The sequence below is a fragment of the Rhinatrema bivittatum genome, chromosome 2 (assembly GCF_901001135.1).
Source record: "Rhinatrema bivittatum chromosome 2, aRhiBiv1.1, whole genome shotgun sequence".
Taxonomy (NCBI): Eukaryota; Metazoa; Chordata; class Amphibia; order Gymnophiona; family Rhinatrematidae; genus Rhinatrema; species Rhinatrema bivittatum.
In genome coordinates, this window is record NC_042616.1 from 244,589,171 (window position 1) to 244,608,582 (window position 19,412).

Below are 19,412 nucleotides of genomic sequence, written 5' to 3' on the forward strand. Positions count from 1 at the left end.
TTTAGGCGAGCAGGGCCCTGCGCGCCGGTGAGCCTATTTTACATAGGCCTACCGGCGCGCGCAGAGCCCCGGGACTCGCGTAAGTCCCGGGGTTCTCCGAGGGGGGCGTGTCGGGGGGGCGGGCCCAGCGTTTCGGGGGCGTGTCGGCAGCGTTTTGGGGGCGGGTACGGGGGTGTGGCTACGGCCCGGGGCGGTCCGGGGGCGTGGCCGCGCCCTCCGTACCCGCCCCCAGGTCGCGGCCCGGCGTGCAGGAGGCCCGCTCGTGCGCGGGGATTTACTTCTCCCTCCGGGAGGCGTAAATCCCCGGAGAAAGGTAAGGGGGGGGTGTAGACAGGGCCGGGCGGGTGGGTTAGGTAGAGGAAGGGAGGGGAAGGTGAGGGGAGGGCGTTAGAGGATTCCCTCCAAGGCCACTCCGATTTCGGAGCGGCCTTGGAGGGAACGGGGGTAGGCTGCGCAGCTCGGCGCGCGCCGGCTATACAAAATCGATAGCCTTGCGCGCGCCGATCCAGGTTTTTAGCAGATACGCGCGGCTCCGCGCGTATCTACTAAAATCCAGCGTACTTTTGTTTGCGCCTGGAGCGCAAACAAAAGTAGGCCTATTCGCGGAGTCTGAAAATCCGCCCCTCAGTGTTTCGGAAAGAGCCTCCTTCTTCAGGGAGTCGGATGTGAAACTTGCGGGCCCAATAGATGTGAAGAATCACTCTTATCAGGCTGTAAATGTAGCGTCTCAACATGGCTTTCTGCGATGCTGGAGATCAGTCTATCGTCTTGCCGTGAGTCATCTATCAGCAGTACAAGTACAAGTCAGCAGTACAGCAGTACAAGTCATCTAATGGCAGTACAAGCAGGGGAATATCTCATATCTCTGGATCTGATGGAGGCATATCTGCATATTCACATTCTTCAGAAACATCAACGGTTCCTTTGGTTTGCCATTCTGAATCATCATTACCAGTTTCAGGCCTTGCTGTTTGGGCTGGCCATGGCACCAAGGACCTTTTCCAAGGTCATGGTGGTGGAAGTAGAAGCCCTATGCAAAGACAGAATTCTAGTTCACCCCTATCTGGATGACTGGTTGATTCAGGCCAAGAGCGTGGAAGAGATTCTTTCGCTTCTTACAAAGTGGTTTTGTTTTTATAGAACCTAGGCTGGGTGATGAATCTGGTCAAGAGAAATTTGAAGACGTCTTAGACTTTGGAGTATCTCAGAGTTCACTTCGATACAATGCAGGGCAGAGTATTTCTGCTGGAGACTCGAATCCAAAGGTTGATGGGTTGAGTTTGAACTCTGATGAACACTGCTCGCCCACATATGTGGTCTTATCTGCAGGTCCTGGGGTTGATGGCTGCCGCATTGGAAGTATTTCCCTGGGCAAAGGCATATATGTGATCACTTCAATACATGTTGCTTTCCTGATGGATCCCGCAGTTGCAGAATTATGTGGAGGCTGCTCCTACCATTGTAGGTGAGGTCTCACTGGAATTGGTGTTTATAGGCAGATCATTTCAGTAAGGGAGTGTCCCTGCAGACACTGGATTGGTTGGTACTCATGACAGATGCAAGCCTTTTGGGCTGGGGTGCTCACTGTCAGGAGATGATGGTGCAAGGATGCTGGAATGCAGAGACGAGGCAGTAGAACATCAAAATATTAGAAGAATGGGTGGTTTGGTTAGCGTGTTTGTGGTTCACTGAGTGTATAGAGAGTCTGTTGGTTCAGATAATATCCAACAATGCAACGACAGTGGCTTACATCAATCATCAGGGTGGAACCAAAAGTCAACAGGTGTCGAAGGAGATAGATGCGCACATGTTGTGGGCGCAGCCACATCTTCTAGGCATATCTGCCTCTCACATTGCCAGAAAAGACAATATCAGAGCTGACTTCCTCAGCAGGAGAATGGGAGCTGGCAGTCGAAGCCTTTCATCTCCTTATGAACCGCTGGGGCCTATTGGCGACCTTTAACAGTGCGAAGGTTCTGTGCTTTTTCAGTCACAGACGAGACCCAAAAGCTCTGGGCATCAATGTTCGCCTTCAGGAGGTGTGTCCATGTGGCGCCCTTCTGTATGCTTTTCTACCCTGGCCTCTGATAGGTAGGACTGTCCACAAGATTGCAAGTCAAACAAACTCCATCCTTTTAGTGGCTCCAGATTGAGCTCGGAGGCTGTGGTATGCAGATCTCCAGAGACTGCTGGTAGGCAGTCATCTCAGGCTACCATTTCAGAAGAATCTGTTGCGGTAGGGGCTCTTTCTACATGAGGATCTGGTTCAATTTTGGCTTATGGTTTGGCCTTTGAAAGGGCTCGGTTGTTGAAGCGGGGTTATTCGCCTGCTGTGATTTCCACCTTACTTTGGGCCAGGAAAATTTCTACTTCTCTAGCTTATATTAGTGTTTGGAGACTTTTCGAAACCTGGTATTCTGAGTGAGGTTCTCAACTTGGATATTCTTTTGATTTTGGAATTTTTACAGGATAGCTTGCATAAGGGCTTGGCCTTTAACACCTTGAAAGTTCAATTTGCAGCTCTTGTTTGTTATAAGGGGAGAGTCAATGAGGGGTCTTTGTCTTCCCTTCCCGAAGAGTCCCAGTTCTTGAAGGGAGTTAAGCATTTTCACCCCCCTTCCCCCTTTACAGCTTTCGGTATCTCAGTGGGACCTTAATTTGGTTCAGGAGTTCTTGGCAGGTCTGATATTTTCAGCCATTCCATGCTCTTTCCTTGTGACTGTTTACTTTGAAAACAGTATTTCTGGTAGCAATCTGTTTGGTATGTTGGATCTGAGAACTGCAGGCTCTCTCTTGCCAGGAGCCTTTTCTGTGTATGACTCCGGGAGTGGTACAGATTTGGACTGTGTCCTTTTATTTGCTAAAAATGGTTTCAGAGTTTCATTTGAATCAGTCCACTTCCCTGCCCATTTTGGACAGGGACAGAGATGAAAGTGAGTACAGTCTTTTGCATTCCTTGGATGTCAAACATCATTTGCCGTGGTACTTGGGGATGACTAAATCTGTTTGGAAGTCTGATCGCCTGTTTGTGGTCCATGTTGGTAATAAAAAGGAGCATTGGCAATGCAGGCAACGATAGCCTGTTGGGTTAAGGAAATCATTATAGCAGCCTATGTAGCTGCTGAGGTTGCTTTGCCGAAAACGATTAGGCTGCATTTCATGAGGGCTCAGGTGGTATTGTGGGCAGAACTTCGTTTGTTGTCATCTGCTGAGATTTTCCGAGTGGCAACACTTTTTACGAACATTACCACTTGGATGTTTGGGCTAGGAAGGATACCGTGTTGTGCAGGAAGTTTTGACTGGACCGCTGGCAGTCTCCTGTCCTTTTCGGGATTAGCTTTGGTACATCCCACTGACAGGGATTGACCTGCCAGAATGCAGAGGAAGGAGAAATTACTAGTTACCTGATAATTTCCTTTCCTCTAATGAGGGCAGGTCAATCCCATACCCTCCCTAGGCTGCCAATGTTGAATTTATGGTTAGCCTTTTCAGGGCGAACATTGCGGAGTGTGATTCCTGATCTTCGATGAAGACTAGTAAGTTTTTTAGCCCCTTAGTTTAGCGCATGTGTTCCTTTTTTTTTTGTCTGAGCTCAGTGTTCCTGTTGCACTGGAGGCATGAGTGGTTCAGTGTTAATGACAATGTTCAAGTATAATCAATTTGTCCACAGTTTGGCTTTTCCAGAAAATACTGGTGGACTGATGTCGGAGTGGGACTATATAGCTATGATGTCAGCTTTTGATCCGTTTGCATCTGCTGGCAGAGGTACATAACCCACTGGTAGGGACTGATCTGCCCTCATTAGAGGAACGGAAATTATCAGGTAAGTAGTAATTTCTTCTTTGTGGTCACTTATTCTGTATTTGGTGGGGGTCTATGTTCCGCATGTGTGACCCAGGTGAGGCATTCTGCTACCATCCCCCGGACCTCAGCTTTGTGGCCTGCCATCCTTTGTCTTTCTGTTGTAGGATCCAATCTGCAGAGGAAGTGCTTTTTCTTCTCGCTTGGCACTGATGGCAGCAGAAAGGCTGATGGGGTTTCCCAGGCCCTGCCAGCAGAAGAGCAGCTGGCCAACCTGCATCACCGAATTGAGCCGTTAACATGGAGGCTGAGCCCTGTCAGTGGAAACAGGAGTTGGTTGACCCCTTGTTGAACTCAGCCTCTGAAAGGAAGGACAGGACCTGTCAGTTGAAGATCGAATTAGGTGAGTTAAAAGCATGGAAAATGTGGAGGGCAGGAGCACAAGGAATGACAGGAAAGGGAGATGAGGAGGAGAACAAATGGAAATGAAGGTGGGGTTAAAGAGAATGGAGATGAGAGGGATGAAAGAGGAAGCAAGAGAAAGGTGAGAGAGTAAGGTGGGAAAAGAGAGAAAAGGGAAATAAGAGGGTGAGAGACAAGGGAACTAAGGGGTAAGAGAAAGAAGGATGAAAGAAGGAAGGATGAGAGAAAAAAGAGAGAAGGGGTGAAAGAGAAGGGAGATGAGGGGTTCAGAGAATGAAGGGAAATGAAAGGGGAAGGGTGAGAAGAGAAAGGAAATGATGGAGTGAGACAAGTACCCAAGGAGATTAGCACTTGCTGAGAAAGATGATTGGAAGAGGGAAAAAACCTTGATCTGGAAACAAGACCACCCCTAGGCTTAAAATTAGTCTGCTGAGGAATCACCAAAAAAATAATACTTTAAAAGCAATGAAAATCCCTATCTGACGCAGACTGCCTGACCTAGGTGTCTCCGTTTCAGACGTCTAGCAAGTTTGTGATGCTTCAGTTGAAATTAGGCACCTACATTTTAGGCTGTAACATTGCTCACAGTCTGCTTATCTTGACTTCTCTGAATAATTTTATGTCACGCTCCTTTTCTCTGCCAAATTCCAGATGTTGCCAAGATCATCAGGGCTACTTTGCATGTGCAAAAAAGGAAAAACTAATCTTATGTATGATTTAATGAGACAGACAATGCATTCTACACCGTGGAGAGGGGCCTGCATACCATCCTTCATTATACACTCATTACCTGCCTCAAAACTCAGGACAACAAATGAAAAATTTGCCTGACCCTCACGAATAGCTTATCTCACCTTCTTTACCAGCCTGTAAATGACTAAATCAGCCACTTAAAGGTGACCAGCATTGTATCATGAATGAAGTAGCTCAGCTGGATGAGACCTACCGTCCATGTGCAGGTAAGAATCCTGTCCTTGTGTCTCCTCGTCCTTCACACTCTGATTGAATCTCTGGAGGTGGATATGCAATCACTTCATCTACAGACCAAGATCAAGCAACAAAGCTTTTATGGTATGTGAAAATGTGTTCCAATATATAACCTCCTTACTCTTTCCTGAATCGTAAAACATATGGATGAACTTGGTGTTCATAAAATATGCGAACTCCAAACTGAACTCTTGCCATTTAACCAGAGACAAGATGCAGTCCAAGTGACAGCAGTGGACAGCAAACTTCCGCCGACTGCCTGGACAATGGGATTTATTCAAATAAAGATTGGTTTTCCCTACTTGTGTAGAATGGGGGAAAAGTTCTTTTTGAATAAGGCTCAATGTGTTTGGCAGATCTTGGAGAGTGAAAACATATTTCCAGTTCCATCCAAAGTTCAATTGTTGAGTTGCAGGCTGTATATATGATCTCTTTATTAAGGATCCATGAAAAATAAAATGGGGTCAATATTCTAAACCTATTTGGATAGCTAAGTTAGCTGGTTAAACTTATCCAGCTAACCTAGCTGAGATAGTCAGTGGCGTAGCTGTGTGGCTATATATACCCGTATACCTTTAAAGTTAGCCAGATATGTTTATCTGGCTAACTTTAGACCTGCTCAATAACAGGTCAAATTCAGCCAGATAACATAGCCAAATAAATCCGAATATTGGCATTTATTTGGCTAAGGCCTTGATGCACTAAGCTGCAATTTTTTTTTTTTTGCGGGCAGGGCCCCACTATTGAGAGGGGGTACATCAACAAAAGGAGGCCCCCCCCCCCCCCCAAAACATTGCGGTGATATCGCCATGTTGTTTAGTCTTGCGGAAAAATTCTGCAAGGCAAAACAATGTAGCCATGCCCCATTACCATGCAATGGCAGCCCCCAACACATGGGGCCATCATCACTTTAAAGGGCCCACCAGTTAAATAAAATGCTACAAAAATAGTAAAATGTGTCCAGAGGTGAAACATGACCTTCCCTCCTCACCCCGGGACCACCAAAAGTATAAAGGTAGCAGCACATGAACGTGTGATGATGGCTACCCCAACCCTGTCAACATAGATTTCCCCCCATCTCCTCTTTCTATAAAAAAAGAGCCAGACAGTTCCTCATCCCCCTTCCCCCAACCCCTTAATTTTAAAAAAGAAATCATTGGGTATAGTTTACCTCCCTTTCTCCTAGGAAATAATCGTTCAGTTCTAGTGGGGTACCACCTGGACCCCTTGAATCCCCCCTCCCACATCCTGTTATCTCAAAAGGATGATTTTTATCTAGCAAAAGGACCCCGGGTTCCCTCTAGCCCCAGCGGCAACATTTTAAAAATGGCGCTGACCAGACCCGGGGCTAGGGGGTGCAGCAGGCCCTTCTGCTAGATGCAAGTCATCCTCTTGAGGTAATAGGTAGAGATGTGAATCATGTGATCGATCGTCTTAACGATCGATTTCGGCTGGGAGGGGGAGGGAATCGGATCGTTGCAGTTTGGGTTTTTAAAATATCGTGTAAATCATGTAAATCGAAAACCGGCAACCTAAAACATCCCTAAAACCCACCCCGACCCTTTAAAATAAATCCCCCACCCTCCCGAACCCCCCCAAAATGCCTTAAATTACCTGGGGTCCAGAGGAAGGGTCCCGGTGTGATCTTTTACTCTTGGACCTCCGTGCGTTGTAGAAATGGCGCCGGCGCTACCTTTGACCTGTCAACAGGTCAAAGGTAGCGCCGGCGCCATTGTGAAATGCACTTGTGAAATGCAGTCTAATCGTTTTCAGCAAACCAACCTGCAGTCGAATCGTGTTGCCATAAGGCCGGCGCCATTTTGAGCAAAATGGCGCCGGCCGTGTTGCCATAAGGCCGGCGCCATTTTGAGTAAAATGGCGCCGGCCGTATGGCAACATGATTTGACTGCAGGAGGTCATTCCGGACCCCCGCTGGACTTTTGGCAAGTCTTGTGGGGGTCAGGAGGCCCCCCCAAGCTGGCCAAAAGTCCCTGGGGGTCCAGCGGGGGTCCGGGAGCGATCTCCTACGCTCTTGCCGTCGGGGGACAAAAAAACAAAATGGCGCCGGCGCTACCTTTGCCCTGTCATATGACAGGTCAAACATAGCGCCGGCGCCATTTCTACAACGCACGGAGGTCCGAGAGTAAAAGATCACACCGGGACCCTTCCTCTGGACCCCAGGAAATTTAAGGCATTTTTGGGGGGGTTCGGGAGGGTGGGGGATTTATTTTAAAGGGTCGGGGTGGGTTTTAGGGTTGTTTTGGTGTGCCGGTTTTCCCGCCCTCCCCCTTCCCCCGATTTACGATTTTTTGACGATAAATCGGGGGAATTGTTATTGTATCGCGGTTCTAACGATTTTTGACGATTTAAAATATATCGGACGATATTTTAAATCGTCAAAAAACGATTCACATCCCTAGTAATAGGGTGAAGGAGGAGGGTTCGAGGAGTGGGGGAGGATCCCAAGGGGTCCCAACTAGGCTGATTGGCCTCTCTAAGAATGGTGGCCCCACAGTCTGGAGGCCACTAATTCACAATATTTTCATGGGCAGTAAAGCCATAATATTTTTCCGGGTGGTATTCTGCTGTCAGGGAAACCATAATGAGATTTACATAGCTGCAATATTGAGTAAACTCTGCAGTATTTTCCTCTCAGGAGAAAAATACTTTGACTTAGTAAATGAGACCTTTAGCTAGACAAGTGCTGATTGTCAGCTTTATCTGGTGTATTTAGCCAGATAAATATAGGACTGTTATTGGATGTCTAATACTTAGCCAAATAAACCTATCTGTGCCTTGTCGCTAAATATCTCGGCCATGTTAGCCAAGTTTATCTGGCCAACATGTTTAGCCAGATAGCAGCTGAATATTGGCCTTCCTCTGTTTCTCTCTTCTCTGTGCTCCTCCGTCTCTCTCCTGTCCATCCCTGTGGCCCTCTTTGCTCCTTTGCTTCTTTATACTTTATCCCTCTCTGTTCTCAACTCTTTCTCCTTTCAATCCCGTGTACTCCCTCTATGCTTATCCTTCCTCTCTAGTGCCCCTCTTTCTCTCTCCCCTCACTTCCTTGAGCCCAATTATTTTCCTGTCTGTCTCATTGTGCCTCCTTTCCATGACCCTCTGCTCTTCCTTTTGTCACTCTTCCCATTTTCCTCTTTCTTCCCCTTCCTGTCCTATAGAACCTATCTCTTTCTTCCCATCAAACTTCTCTCTTTTACATTCTGCCTGCCCATACCTTCTGTCTTTCTCCCCTCTAAGCTTGTGCCTCTCTTTACTCCCTATGCCTTTCTTTCTCCTTCTTTCCTTTTGCCCCTCTGTTCTCTCTCCTGTCCCTCTTCCCTTCTAAACATAACAAAGCCATGGTGGAATTATAAGTGGGAAACTCTTCAGGAAGGAAGCTAGCTATGTCAGGCAGGGGTACCCCAGTCACACAAACCTAACTGCAGGCCTACTCCCTACTCTCAGATTTAGCAATTACATTGTAATACTTACTTTTAAGGAGATTCAAGAAGGCTCGGCTATATCTTTGAGCATATGTCATTTCCGGTTTCAAGGTTCTGGCCAAGTGTAGTAAATGTTGATCTTGTGGAGAACTGGAAAGTTCAGCGAGCTCTGTGTAACTTATTTCGTTTCCAAATGCCAGGGTGACCATGGTAAATCCTTGGCACTTGGCCTGCTTTGAGACTTCGTTCAACTTTTCTCTGTCCCAGTGAGCTGTCTTACTTCCCACTATTGTAAATATGACCTTGTGTTTTCTTGGCCTGGGGGCTTTTAAGAAAATGTTGTCAATCGTCCACTGCACAGCATGTCCGATAGCAGTTGACCCTTGCAGCTGGAGAACAGACTCTTCAATATATCTCTTCATCAGATATCTATTGTTGAAAGTAAGTAATTCAAACTCCAGTTGAACAGGTTTGATATTTGTATTGGGCATGAAACCTAGTGGTGTCTGTTGCACCAGTGCCACCCTGGCATCTACACTGGAGAGCAAAGGCTCTGAAGTCACTACAAACTGGTCAAGCATGGCGCTCACAAAGCCCTTCATCCTCTCGAAGTCTTCACTCCTGACACTGTATGAACCATCCAAAACAAAAGCAATATCCATATCAACCTCAACTGGTGGAGGAACGGCAAGCTCACACTCTTCATCTGGATGGCACTTATCTGAGGAAGAGAAGAATTGTCCTATAAGTTTTAACATGTTTGGAGAGCGAATACTAAATATTAATCACATGCCATTTATTTGCCATCTGTATCATATCAGTTCAGAGACTTGCTTTGCAGATATAGAACAATTTTATTCTGTACTATTGAAAATGCAGAGAAACATTTTCATTCTATAAAATATTATTCCTTCAAATCTCATGGGAGGCTGTGAATGACAAACATTATATGTTTTATTCTGCATGATAAAAGCAGTGTTTTGAGGCTATCATTGAAAATTGTTGCTGGCAAGGGCTGAAAACATCCCTCAAATGCACAGAAACACAGATCCACAAGCTTAGTGAGATCCACAATGTTAGTGAGATAATTTGGCCCGTATATTCAGAGGGATAAATGTTCCGCTGAATATACTTGCTTAAAGTTATCCATGTAAAGCTACATGTATTCGGCGAACTTTAAAACCTAACCGACTATGTTTGAATGTCTTCTAGTACTGGAAGCGTCAACTACCTGTAGTGTACACATCCAGGGCTAGAAAACTAAGCTTATTCTTAGCGCTGAAAGTGTACTCTACAGGTAGTTTATGCTTCTAGAGCTAGAACTTTATATACCTATAATTTATTTATTTACCTACAAATGTTATGTATTTTATTTGCCATTGCAATCCACCTAGCACGCATTGGTTGAAAAAGCAGAATCTTAACATTCTTAAATAAATAAATAATGGAAAACAGAAGCAGTGCTGGATTGCCAGGAATGGATAAGTTGAGGCTTCACTCCCAGCAGGGTTTTTTTTTTTGTATGGGGTGAAATAGGGGGGTCTGGAGGGATGGGGGATGCGGGCAGGACTATTCTTACTGTGGGTGGGTGGGAGGTCTAAAATTATCCGGCTAACCTAGCCGGATATACTTGATATTTGGCTAGGTTAGCAGGATCTCTCAGCACCTCCCCGGAATGCCCCTTTATTATCCGCTAAATTATAGCTGGATAGGTTGTTATCCAGCTATAATTTAACCAGATAAATGGTTGAAAATGCCATTTAGATGGATAACTATGAGACAAATTATCCATCTAACTGGCTTTTGAATATTGACCTCCAAATATCAGTTAGACTGGAAACTATCTGCACTAAGTTTTGTATATTTGGAAACTTTGTGAAGAAATGTAAGACAACTCAGGAATACATAACTCCTGCAATCCCCTCTGAAATGGGCAATAACGAAGATATCAGAATGCAGATCTTACCATAGCAGAGGGTGCAAGAAAGGATGAACTCCAGCCTCTGATCTTGTGGTGTCCTCCAGATAAACAATTGAAATGTCCTAGTGTCATCAGCCTAGCGGAAGGCAAGTAACAGATGATACAACATGAGCAGTGTGGCACTCAGGGATATCTCTATCAATCTTCAGGCAAATAAAGTTGTACCAACTACACAGATGGGAGGCTAAGAGAGGAGATAAACCAGTACACACACAGGGAAAAGTCCTTTCAGCTCAAATCTAAGGAAGGAACAGTATTTAAATGAGAAACAAAAGGCTTTTCATAAAGGAGGGGGCACGAGCTAAGACATACAGCCTGACACCCTGGTCTTACAGTTGCCATTACTGCTCTTGGTGCTAATATTTCTTTCAAAAAAAAAAAAAAAAGGCAAAGTAAACACAAATGAAAATGGACAAATACAATATGGAATTATTTACTAAATGTCAACTCCGAACACAAACCATCATTTAAAAAAATGATAGAGATAGGAGGATTAGAAAACTTTTCCTGTGATCACCAGGACTCTGGTGCTCAGCCCACAGTCACGCAGTGCAGTGTTTTCTAATACGCATTTTGGTCCCGGAACATGCCAGAGTCATTTGTAGGTTGTGAGGCCCTTATGTAACACCTGTGTGCTGCAGAAAGCGTGCAAAATTAATATAATGAGAATGTGTTGAATGCAGGTGGTGACTGTCCTCCTAAGGGAAGTCCTATGGAGTTGAGTTAATGGAGATGGGAAGGTTCCAGTGACTAAAGGTCATCTTTTTGGTCACAGGGTGTCACACAGAGTTTTTGAGAGACAGCTTGGTACAGCCCCTATGGGCTTGGGTTTAAGTGAAGGTTATAAAAACCCCAACTACATTTGGTCTGAAGCTTCTCCAGAATGACCAGGCAAGGAGGAGGATGTAGTTGTGATCCTCTCCAAGGATTACAGGGAGGGAGAAGGAGGAGTCAGGCAGAGATACGGTCCAGTGTCTCAGGAAGCCTGAGGGAAGGATAAGATCTATGGTTTGGTGTTAAAGAGTGAAGAAAGAGGATTTTAACTGTGATGGGAAATTGCTTGGACCAGGAGGCAAAACTGTACCAACAGGAACTTACTACAGGGCTCAGTTGATTTCTGTCTACAGAAACAGATGGATTTCTTCCTTGAGTTGATCAGGACACTGTGAGTAAATAAATCTGGGTGTATGGACCGTAGCAGGGCCAGTATAGGCCGAAGAGAAAGGATTGTAAAAGGAATATGAAGTTTTTGAAATTGATGCAACAAGCCTTACAGAACTGTTGGACTGTGTTTTACCCTACTGTTTTGTATTTTTGGTTGTGTGAGGAACTTTTTGTAATAAACATTTTTTCTAGTTTGGAGCACAACTTTTCAGGGAGGACATTGGACTTATTTGGTGGTGAAGGCGAGTGCATCTGTCCTCGGCACAGTTTGGCCCTGCAGCCCACGGACAAAAAGAGACTTTGTTTTTCCTCCCTTTGGGTGGGTTCACCCCATGCCCCCAGAGCTGAGAAGGTGACCCCGATGGACTAGGGGTTTCACTTAATACAACCAACATAAAAAAAGCATTGTAGTACATGGGCTCTTTGAATCACACAGGCCCCCCTCCCTTCTTTCAGACCTCTGAAGATCTAAGGTTCATGCATCTTATCAGGACACAACCCAGAATTTTCTCTCTTGTCATTTCCACAGTTGTCAAGGGCCATATGTTGTGTGGCAAATGGTCAGGAGTTGCACATCTTCAGCCACTCAAGAAAAGTGCATTATTAAGAGTAGGATCAATAATCAGAGCAATTTCCATAGGTAAATGCAGGTGAGAGAAAGGGAAGGAGTGGTTTGGGAGGGAAATTGTGCAAAGAGAGTGCATAATTCATCTGTGCAGGTCATTTTGAGTCTGCTCCCATGCAGGTGTAAAAGATGTGGGTAAGTGTTTCCCGCAATCTGCACGCTGGCCAAATTTTCAAAGGCAAATTCCTCAAGCTTGCAGTTCCGTATACATTTTCTTTATTTCCCTGTTTCTGTATAACAGCTATAACATAAATCTAAAAAAATGATGCAGACAATTGGAACCAGGTCTGCGTCAAGATGAATTGGCCTTACCCCAATTGCTGTATGCATGATTTCCACAGACCTGTTAAACTGGGAGATCAGAGGAGCAATGAGCCCTGGCATCCCAGCTACTTTCTGTTTTATTACTAATTATTCACTGGAGGGAACCTCTTTCTGTCATCCACCTAGTGTTGCTTACCTCAAAGGCTTGCTTGATGTTGTCAACGTCAGTGAAAGCAATTACCACAGGAATTATCCCAAGCGCGCTGAATTCCAGCACCGCTGTGTTGATGGAAGCAGTGTCTTGTGATGGGCCAGCGGTGAGGAACATGGCAACTTTTCTCGTCAGAATGCCCTGCCGCACTCTCTTGAAGGCATTCCTCGCCACAAACCTCATAGCTTTGCCAATATTCCGCCTCGCGTAACGTCTGTATGGCAAGTTCCGCACCGCCTCTGTGAGCAGTTTCTTCTTCTGGAAGTCTGAGAAGCGGATGAGGTATTCTGTGCTGTCGCTGTAGGAAACGACGGCCACCCGAGCTCCAGTGGGACAGTTGCTTTCACTAATCTCCAGCTTTTCCAGGAAAGCCACGACAATGTCTTTCATCCAGTTAAAAGCAGCCCGCGTGACATCCTGTGAGTTGTCGAGAGCGAATACCAGTTCTGTCGGGTATACTGGGCATTTTGATGTGGCTTAAAGAAAATAGTACAAAGCATGAGAGGGGATTTAAGCAAGTCAAACATGGTGGGTTCGATTTAAAATAAATGCTCAGTGCTTAAATTAGGTACCTAAATGTAGGTGGATTTTCAATTGAATTTAGGGACCTTCATTTTCTGCTGAAAATTCACCTCCATTCAGGGCACTAATATTTACTCCTACAATTCATGGTCCTTGATTTAGGAACCTAGGAGGCTCAGGCACTACTGTGTGCCGAATTTTGCAAATCATTTGCAAGTTTCTATGTGCTACTTTTCTACTAGGGTTTACATATAAATGAGCCCAATAGAAAAAGAGCACTGAAAGTTTTGCTGCAAAGTTTTGCTTTTTTTGCAAAAACTCTACATCTTTTAAAGATGTAGCTACATTTTTTTGTGCTTAGTTTTACTGTGCGCTAATAGTTAATACATAATTTTATATCACAGTGACTCTAACTCTTCATTTAAATAAAATGTTGTTAGTGTGCAAGTACACGCAAAAAAGTTGCTATTTCTGAGGGGGAAAAAGTTTGGGAAGGTCCCAAACAGCAAAATGGAAGTCGGCACTCCGATTTCTAAACTGAATCGAATATAATAAATTTACTTTCCAAGGCATCGGTCTTGTTTTTGTTAAAATTTTGAGAAGTCCATGTCAGGTGCTAAAAGAGCAAATAATGCGGGCCATTGCAAATAATGAGCATCATTTCCCGTCTTTGTGCCCAAAGCAACTTTCCAATGTTTTTCTTCCCTTAGTACATCAGCCTTCCAGTTGGGTGCTTAGCGCTGAAAACCAGTGCTAAGCTTCTAGCTTTTTTTTTATCGCCCTAAATTTATGCCTGTAATGTATACTTTTTAGGGCATCTAATTGAGGATCTTAGTGAAAATTAGCTCCAAAATTTAGTTGTTCATCCCTTGTCATTTTTCAAAGTCACCGATGAAGGTGCTTGAGTGTTAGGAACCTAAATCTTTAAAGATCTGACCTCTGTGGGTTTTTTAATGAAAAAAACAAACAAACAATGCTTAAAAAACCACTGACCTGATAAGCAAGCTGGAAGGAAAAGGAGGGGAAAAAAAGAGAGTTATTTTCTTTTCTGTTTACTGTGAAAATATCTTGATTGTTTATTGCTAGTCATTCACAGTTTAGAAACAACCTGGCCTGAAAGCTTTACTTTGTATTTTTAATGACAGCAAACCACATCAGATAACAAGAAACAAGAATCCTGTCTTCTGCGAAATTAGTACTTTCCCTGAGAATCCATGGGTAAAAACGTCTGTGCCATGAATGGGTCAAATTTACTTGGCAATTCCAAGGAAAACTCTAACCACTGGAAAGTGAAGGGATGGAATGTAGGCTCTCTACCACAATGCCGGGCATCTCAAAATATTCCTTTATGTACTAATACTTACTTAATAACATAATAAAGCACAGTCTAATTGGTGCTTGTGAAGGAGTATATAGGAGAAATCTCCAAAACACCTTAAAGGGCTGGATCCAAAGATTTGGCCCCGTCCAAATTATTCCTAAGAAGGCAGGGAATCACGGTTTGGGAGGAGGTCCCTAGGAAAATGTATAACTAGCCAGGCCTGAGCTGTGGGGAATGTGAATGTTGGTACTGAAGGGGGGACTGAGTAATGGGGGACGTGAGTGATAGCCATGAAGGGGGGGGGGCAGGTTGTGGGGAATGTGAGTTTTTGGACCATGATGAAACCAGGCTGGGGGGGGGAGGGGGGTTTAGACGTTACAAGACGTTTTTATACGAATTAACTGGAAAGAGTACCCAGTGCTAGTGCCCGCATCGTGAAAACATTAATTTTTAGTACTCTTAAAGAACCACAATTAGCCGAACATTTACAATTTCCAAACATCTCAAATCAGAAGTGCTATTTATATATTCCGAAATAAAAATTTGACTGCAGCTTCGTAAAGGTCTCATATTGGGCTCAACACTGGCACACAGACCGCATGCACTTGTTATCTGCCTACTTTGCACCAATTCTGAACGCAAAACTTGTCATTCAGATAAAGTATGTGCAGTGACTTGCACCTGATTTATCTGTAGGTAGATTTTTGCTGGGAAGGTACATGCGAAGATTTGAAAACTGCTACCTACACGCGTGCCTTTCCTCTCCTGACTGAAACCTGCTCCTGGGTGCACCTCCTCTCAAGGCGCTCAGACTGTGAGCCCCACTGACGGATGGAAATTTTCAGCCCGTTAACACCATTTTTCACCCACATAAATGGCTTTTGACAATTGTCCTCTATCCATATTGGTAAAAGCACAATTAGAAGTAATTATGTTCACACGGGGTTTTAAATCAGACAGGGCATGTTAGGGCCCTTTAAATTATTATTATTATTTTTTTAGCTCAGCAGTTTCCTCCTTCTTCTTTGTGGTCCCAGCTCATTTGGAACCAAGCCACTACTGAGGGTATAGCACTACGAACCTTTTCTTCACAACTGCCTAGGCTATTTCTCCCCCATGTTTTTTATCCTCCTTCATCTAGCCTAGCCACTGCAGCAACAATTTGCAACCAGGGGCCACAGATTACAACTCCCGCAACCTGATTCTGACCATTAGGAAGAACCGGGCCCGAAACCGAACCCGGTTCTTCTGCATGGCAGCATGCAGCACTGCCTCCGGCAGTCGGCTGCTGTACATTGTGGGGTAGATTTTAAAAGCCCTGCGCGCGTAAATCCGGCCGGATTTACGCGCGCAGGGCACTGTCGCGCCAGTGCGCCTATTTTGCATAGGCCACCGGCATGCGCAAAGCCCCGGGACGTGCATAAGTCCCGGGGCTTGCTAAAATGGGCGGTCCGGGGGGCGTGTCTGCGGTCCAGGGCGGTCCGGGGGCGTGGACGAGTGCCCCAACACAGCGGCCTGTGTCAGGGACTGGCCAGCTGGCGCGTGCCAGCGGCAGGCGTAACTCCATCGAACAAGGTGGGGGGGGGGGAACTTAGGTAGAGCCGGGGGGGGGGGGGTGGGTTAGATAGGGGAAGGGAGGGAAAGGTGGGGGTGACAAAAAAAAAATTCCCTCCGAGGCAGGCTGCGTGGCTCGGCGCGTGCAGGCTGCCGATTTTGCGCAGCCTTGTGCGCGCCGACCCCGGATTTTTAAAGATACGCGCAGCTATGCACGTATCTTTTAAAATCCGGCGTACTTTTTAAAAATCTGCCCCTGTATGTTTTAAGATCTACACACTGATGATTTACAAACATTTTCACTACTTTCAAGAAAACTGCAGTCAGATATCAAAATGTGTACAAACCAAAATAAATGTGCAATGCATCTCAATGACTGCAGTGCAAAGAGGAAAACAAAATAAAGTCTGACTTACGGCAGTTTTCCCGTGTAAACTGAATGAGTTCACAAGGCTGGAAAAATAAAAAGGGAAACATTTTAAAATGAAATCAGGTATGAAGAGGTATGTGAACCAGCAGATCAAGCCCATGGTTTGTCTTCATCAGCCTCCCTCCTCTTCCTCACAATCTTTCTTTTCTGTCTGGTCTCTTCTGTTTTCTTCCCACCAATCCCCGTTAGTTTCCTGGAGTTGGTTTTCTTTTTTTTTTTTGCATTATTTTATTTCAAAGTTTTGAAAAACCTTAACAGCCACCTGACACTGCTTCAGGGCTGCTGCAAGTATATTAGGAACCCTAGGCAAACCTTCAATCTTGCTGACCTCCCCCAACTTGACCCTAACCTCTTACCTCCCAACAATAGTAAAACAAATATTTTGAAAAAGAATATTTCAAAATAGCTGACAAACAGAATAGCTTTTACTAATTAAAACTCATATTTAAAAAAATATTCCAAACACCCAAAAAAAAAACATTGTAAAACAGCAGACACATCAAAAACCCTCAATAATTAAAACTAACAAGGATAGAAATCCACAAGCTCTCCATACCTGGGAACTTTGATTAACAGATGCCCGGAAGGGGTGGGGAGGAGGGTTATTGCGCACAAACTTTCATCCTCTTTCTTTCTCATACACACACACACACACACTCTCATGAATACACATTTCCTCTCTCTCCCTCACACACACACACACACACTCCCTCATTCCCTTATATAGGCTCTCTCTCTTCAACACTCTCACACACACACACACACACACCCTCACTCAGGCTCTCTCGTTCTCTCTTCAACACACACAGACACACTCCCACAAGCTCCCTCTCTCTCTCATTTTCACACACCTCAGGTTCCTCTTCTTACTCAGACACTAACCCTCACTTCCTCACCAAGTGTTCCCCTCTCTCTCACTCACACATACCCTCACTCTCTCTCACACACACACACACACCCTCACTCACAAAGGCTTCCTCTGTCTCATTCACACACAGGGTCCTTCTCTTATTCAAAAATATAAGTTTACTCTCTCACACACTCCCACAGGCTCCCTCTCTATAACACATATATCTTTACATCCTCACTACTCTGGGCGTCATAGTGGATAACACATAACATAGCGTCATAGTGGATAACACATTGAAATCGTCGGTTCAGTGTGCTGCGGCAGTCAAAAAAGCAAACAGAATGTTGGGAATTATTAGAAAGGGAATGGTGAATAAAACGGAAAATGTCATAATGCCTCTGTATCGCTCCATGGTGAGACCGCACCTTGAATACTGTGTACAATTCTGGTCGCCGCATCTCAAAAAAGATATAATTGCGATGGAGAAGGTACAGAGAAGGGCTACCAAAATGATAAGGGGAATGGAACAACTCCTCTATGAGGAAAGACTAAAGAGGTTAGGACTTTTCAGCTTGGAGAAGAGACGGCTGACGGGGGATATGATAGAGGTGTTTAAAATTATGAGAGGTCTAGAATGGGTAGATGTGAATCGGTTATGTACTCTTTTGGATAGTAGAAAGACTAGGGGGCACTCCATGAAGTTAGCATGGGGCACTCCATGAAGTTAGCATGGGGCACATTTAAAACTAATCGGAGAAAGTTCTTTTTTACTCAACGCACAATTAAACTCTGGAATTTGTTGCCAGAGGATGTGGTTAGTGCAGTTAGTATAGCTGTGTTTAAAAAAGGATTGGATAAGTTCTTGGAGGAGAAGTCCATTACCTGCTATTAAGTTCGCTTAGAGAATAGCCACTGCCATTAGCATTGGTAACATGGAATAGACTTAGTTTTTGGGTACTTGCCAGGTTCTTATGGCCTGGATTGGCCACTGTTGGAAACAGGATGCTGGGCTTGATGGACCTTTGGTCTGACCCAGTATGGCATTTTCTTATGTTCTTATGTTCTTATGCCCTCTCTCTCACACACTCATATACCCCCCCTTCTCTCTTATACACACCACACTTATTCTGTCACATGCAAATGCATAATCTTTCTTGGTCTCTCATTCTAGGCTTGTCTCTTCTGGGTCTTCGCTTGGATGGCACTCTCACAGCTCTCCCAGGACTCTTCTCTCCTTCTTCAGCCACAAGCAGGATGGGCTCTGCCCGTGGCTTTATCAGGCCTCTCTCCTCTGCCTCTTCAGCTATGGCTAGGTTGGGCTCTGCTTGCAGCTCTCCTGGGCCTCTCTCCCTTGCCTCTTCAGCCATGGCTGGGATGGCTGCCCTTGCAGCTCTCTCATCCTCTCTCCTCTGACTCTTCAGCCGCGGCCTAAATGGCCTCCCCCCGCCCCCCAATCTCTCCTGGGCCTCTCTCTCCTGCCTCTTCAGCCGTGGTTGGGATGGGCTCTGTCCACAGCTCATGGCCTTTTCTTCTCTGCTTCACTGGTTGCGGGCGGAATGGGCTCCACCCACAGCCTCACTGCCTGAGCCTCTCTCCCCTGCTTGCCAGCTGCAGCCCTGCTGGGTCTTTCTTCCCTGGGTCTTCAGCCACTGGGAAAGGATCTTGTGCTGGTGATCTTTAGTGCCCCCTAAGGGTTGGCATCCTTGGCAACCGCCTAGTTTGCCTAGTGGCCGCACTGGCCCTGCACTGCTGATCCACTGCACTGCACTCCCACATCATTTACAGAGCAATGTACCAAGCTTGTGCTGTTTTTATCAAGTTTGGTAAACTCCATTGTGG

At 45.3% G+C, this 19,412-nt stretch overlaps 1 protein-coding gene across 1 annotated transcript in view; it reads right to left on the minus strand.

Annotated features, from left to right (window-relative positions):
* The window catches only part of COL6A6 (collagen type VI alpha 6 chain), a 339,806-nt gene that overhangs the window by 20,441 nt on the left and 299,953 nt on the right, over nucleotides 1-19,412 (minus strand). Inside the window, 6 exon segments of the mRNA XM_029589350.1 lie at nucleotides 5,171-5,261; nucleotides 8,701-9,372; nucleotides 10,618-10,708; nucleotides 12,882-13,372; nucleotides 14,412-14,423; nucleotides 16,710-16,746. Of these exon segments, the coding sequence (XP_029445210.1) occupies nucleotides 5,171-5,261; nucleotides 8,701-9,372; nucleotides 10,618-10,708; nucleotides 12,882-13,372; nucleotides 14,412-14,423; nucleotides 16,710-16,746 (1,394 nt within the window).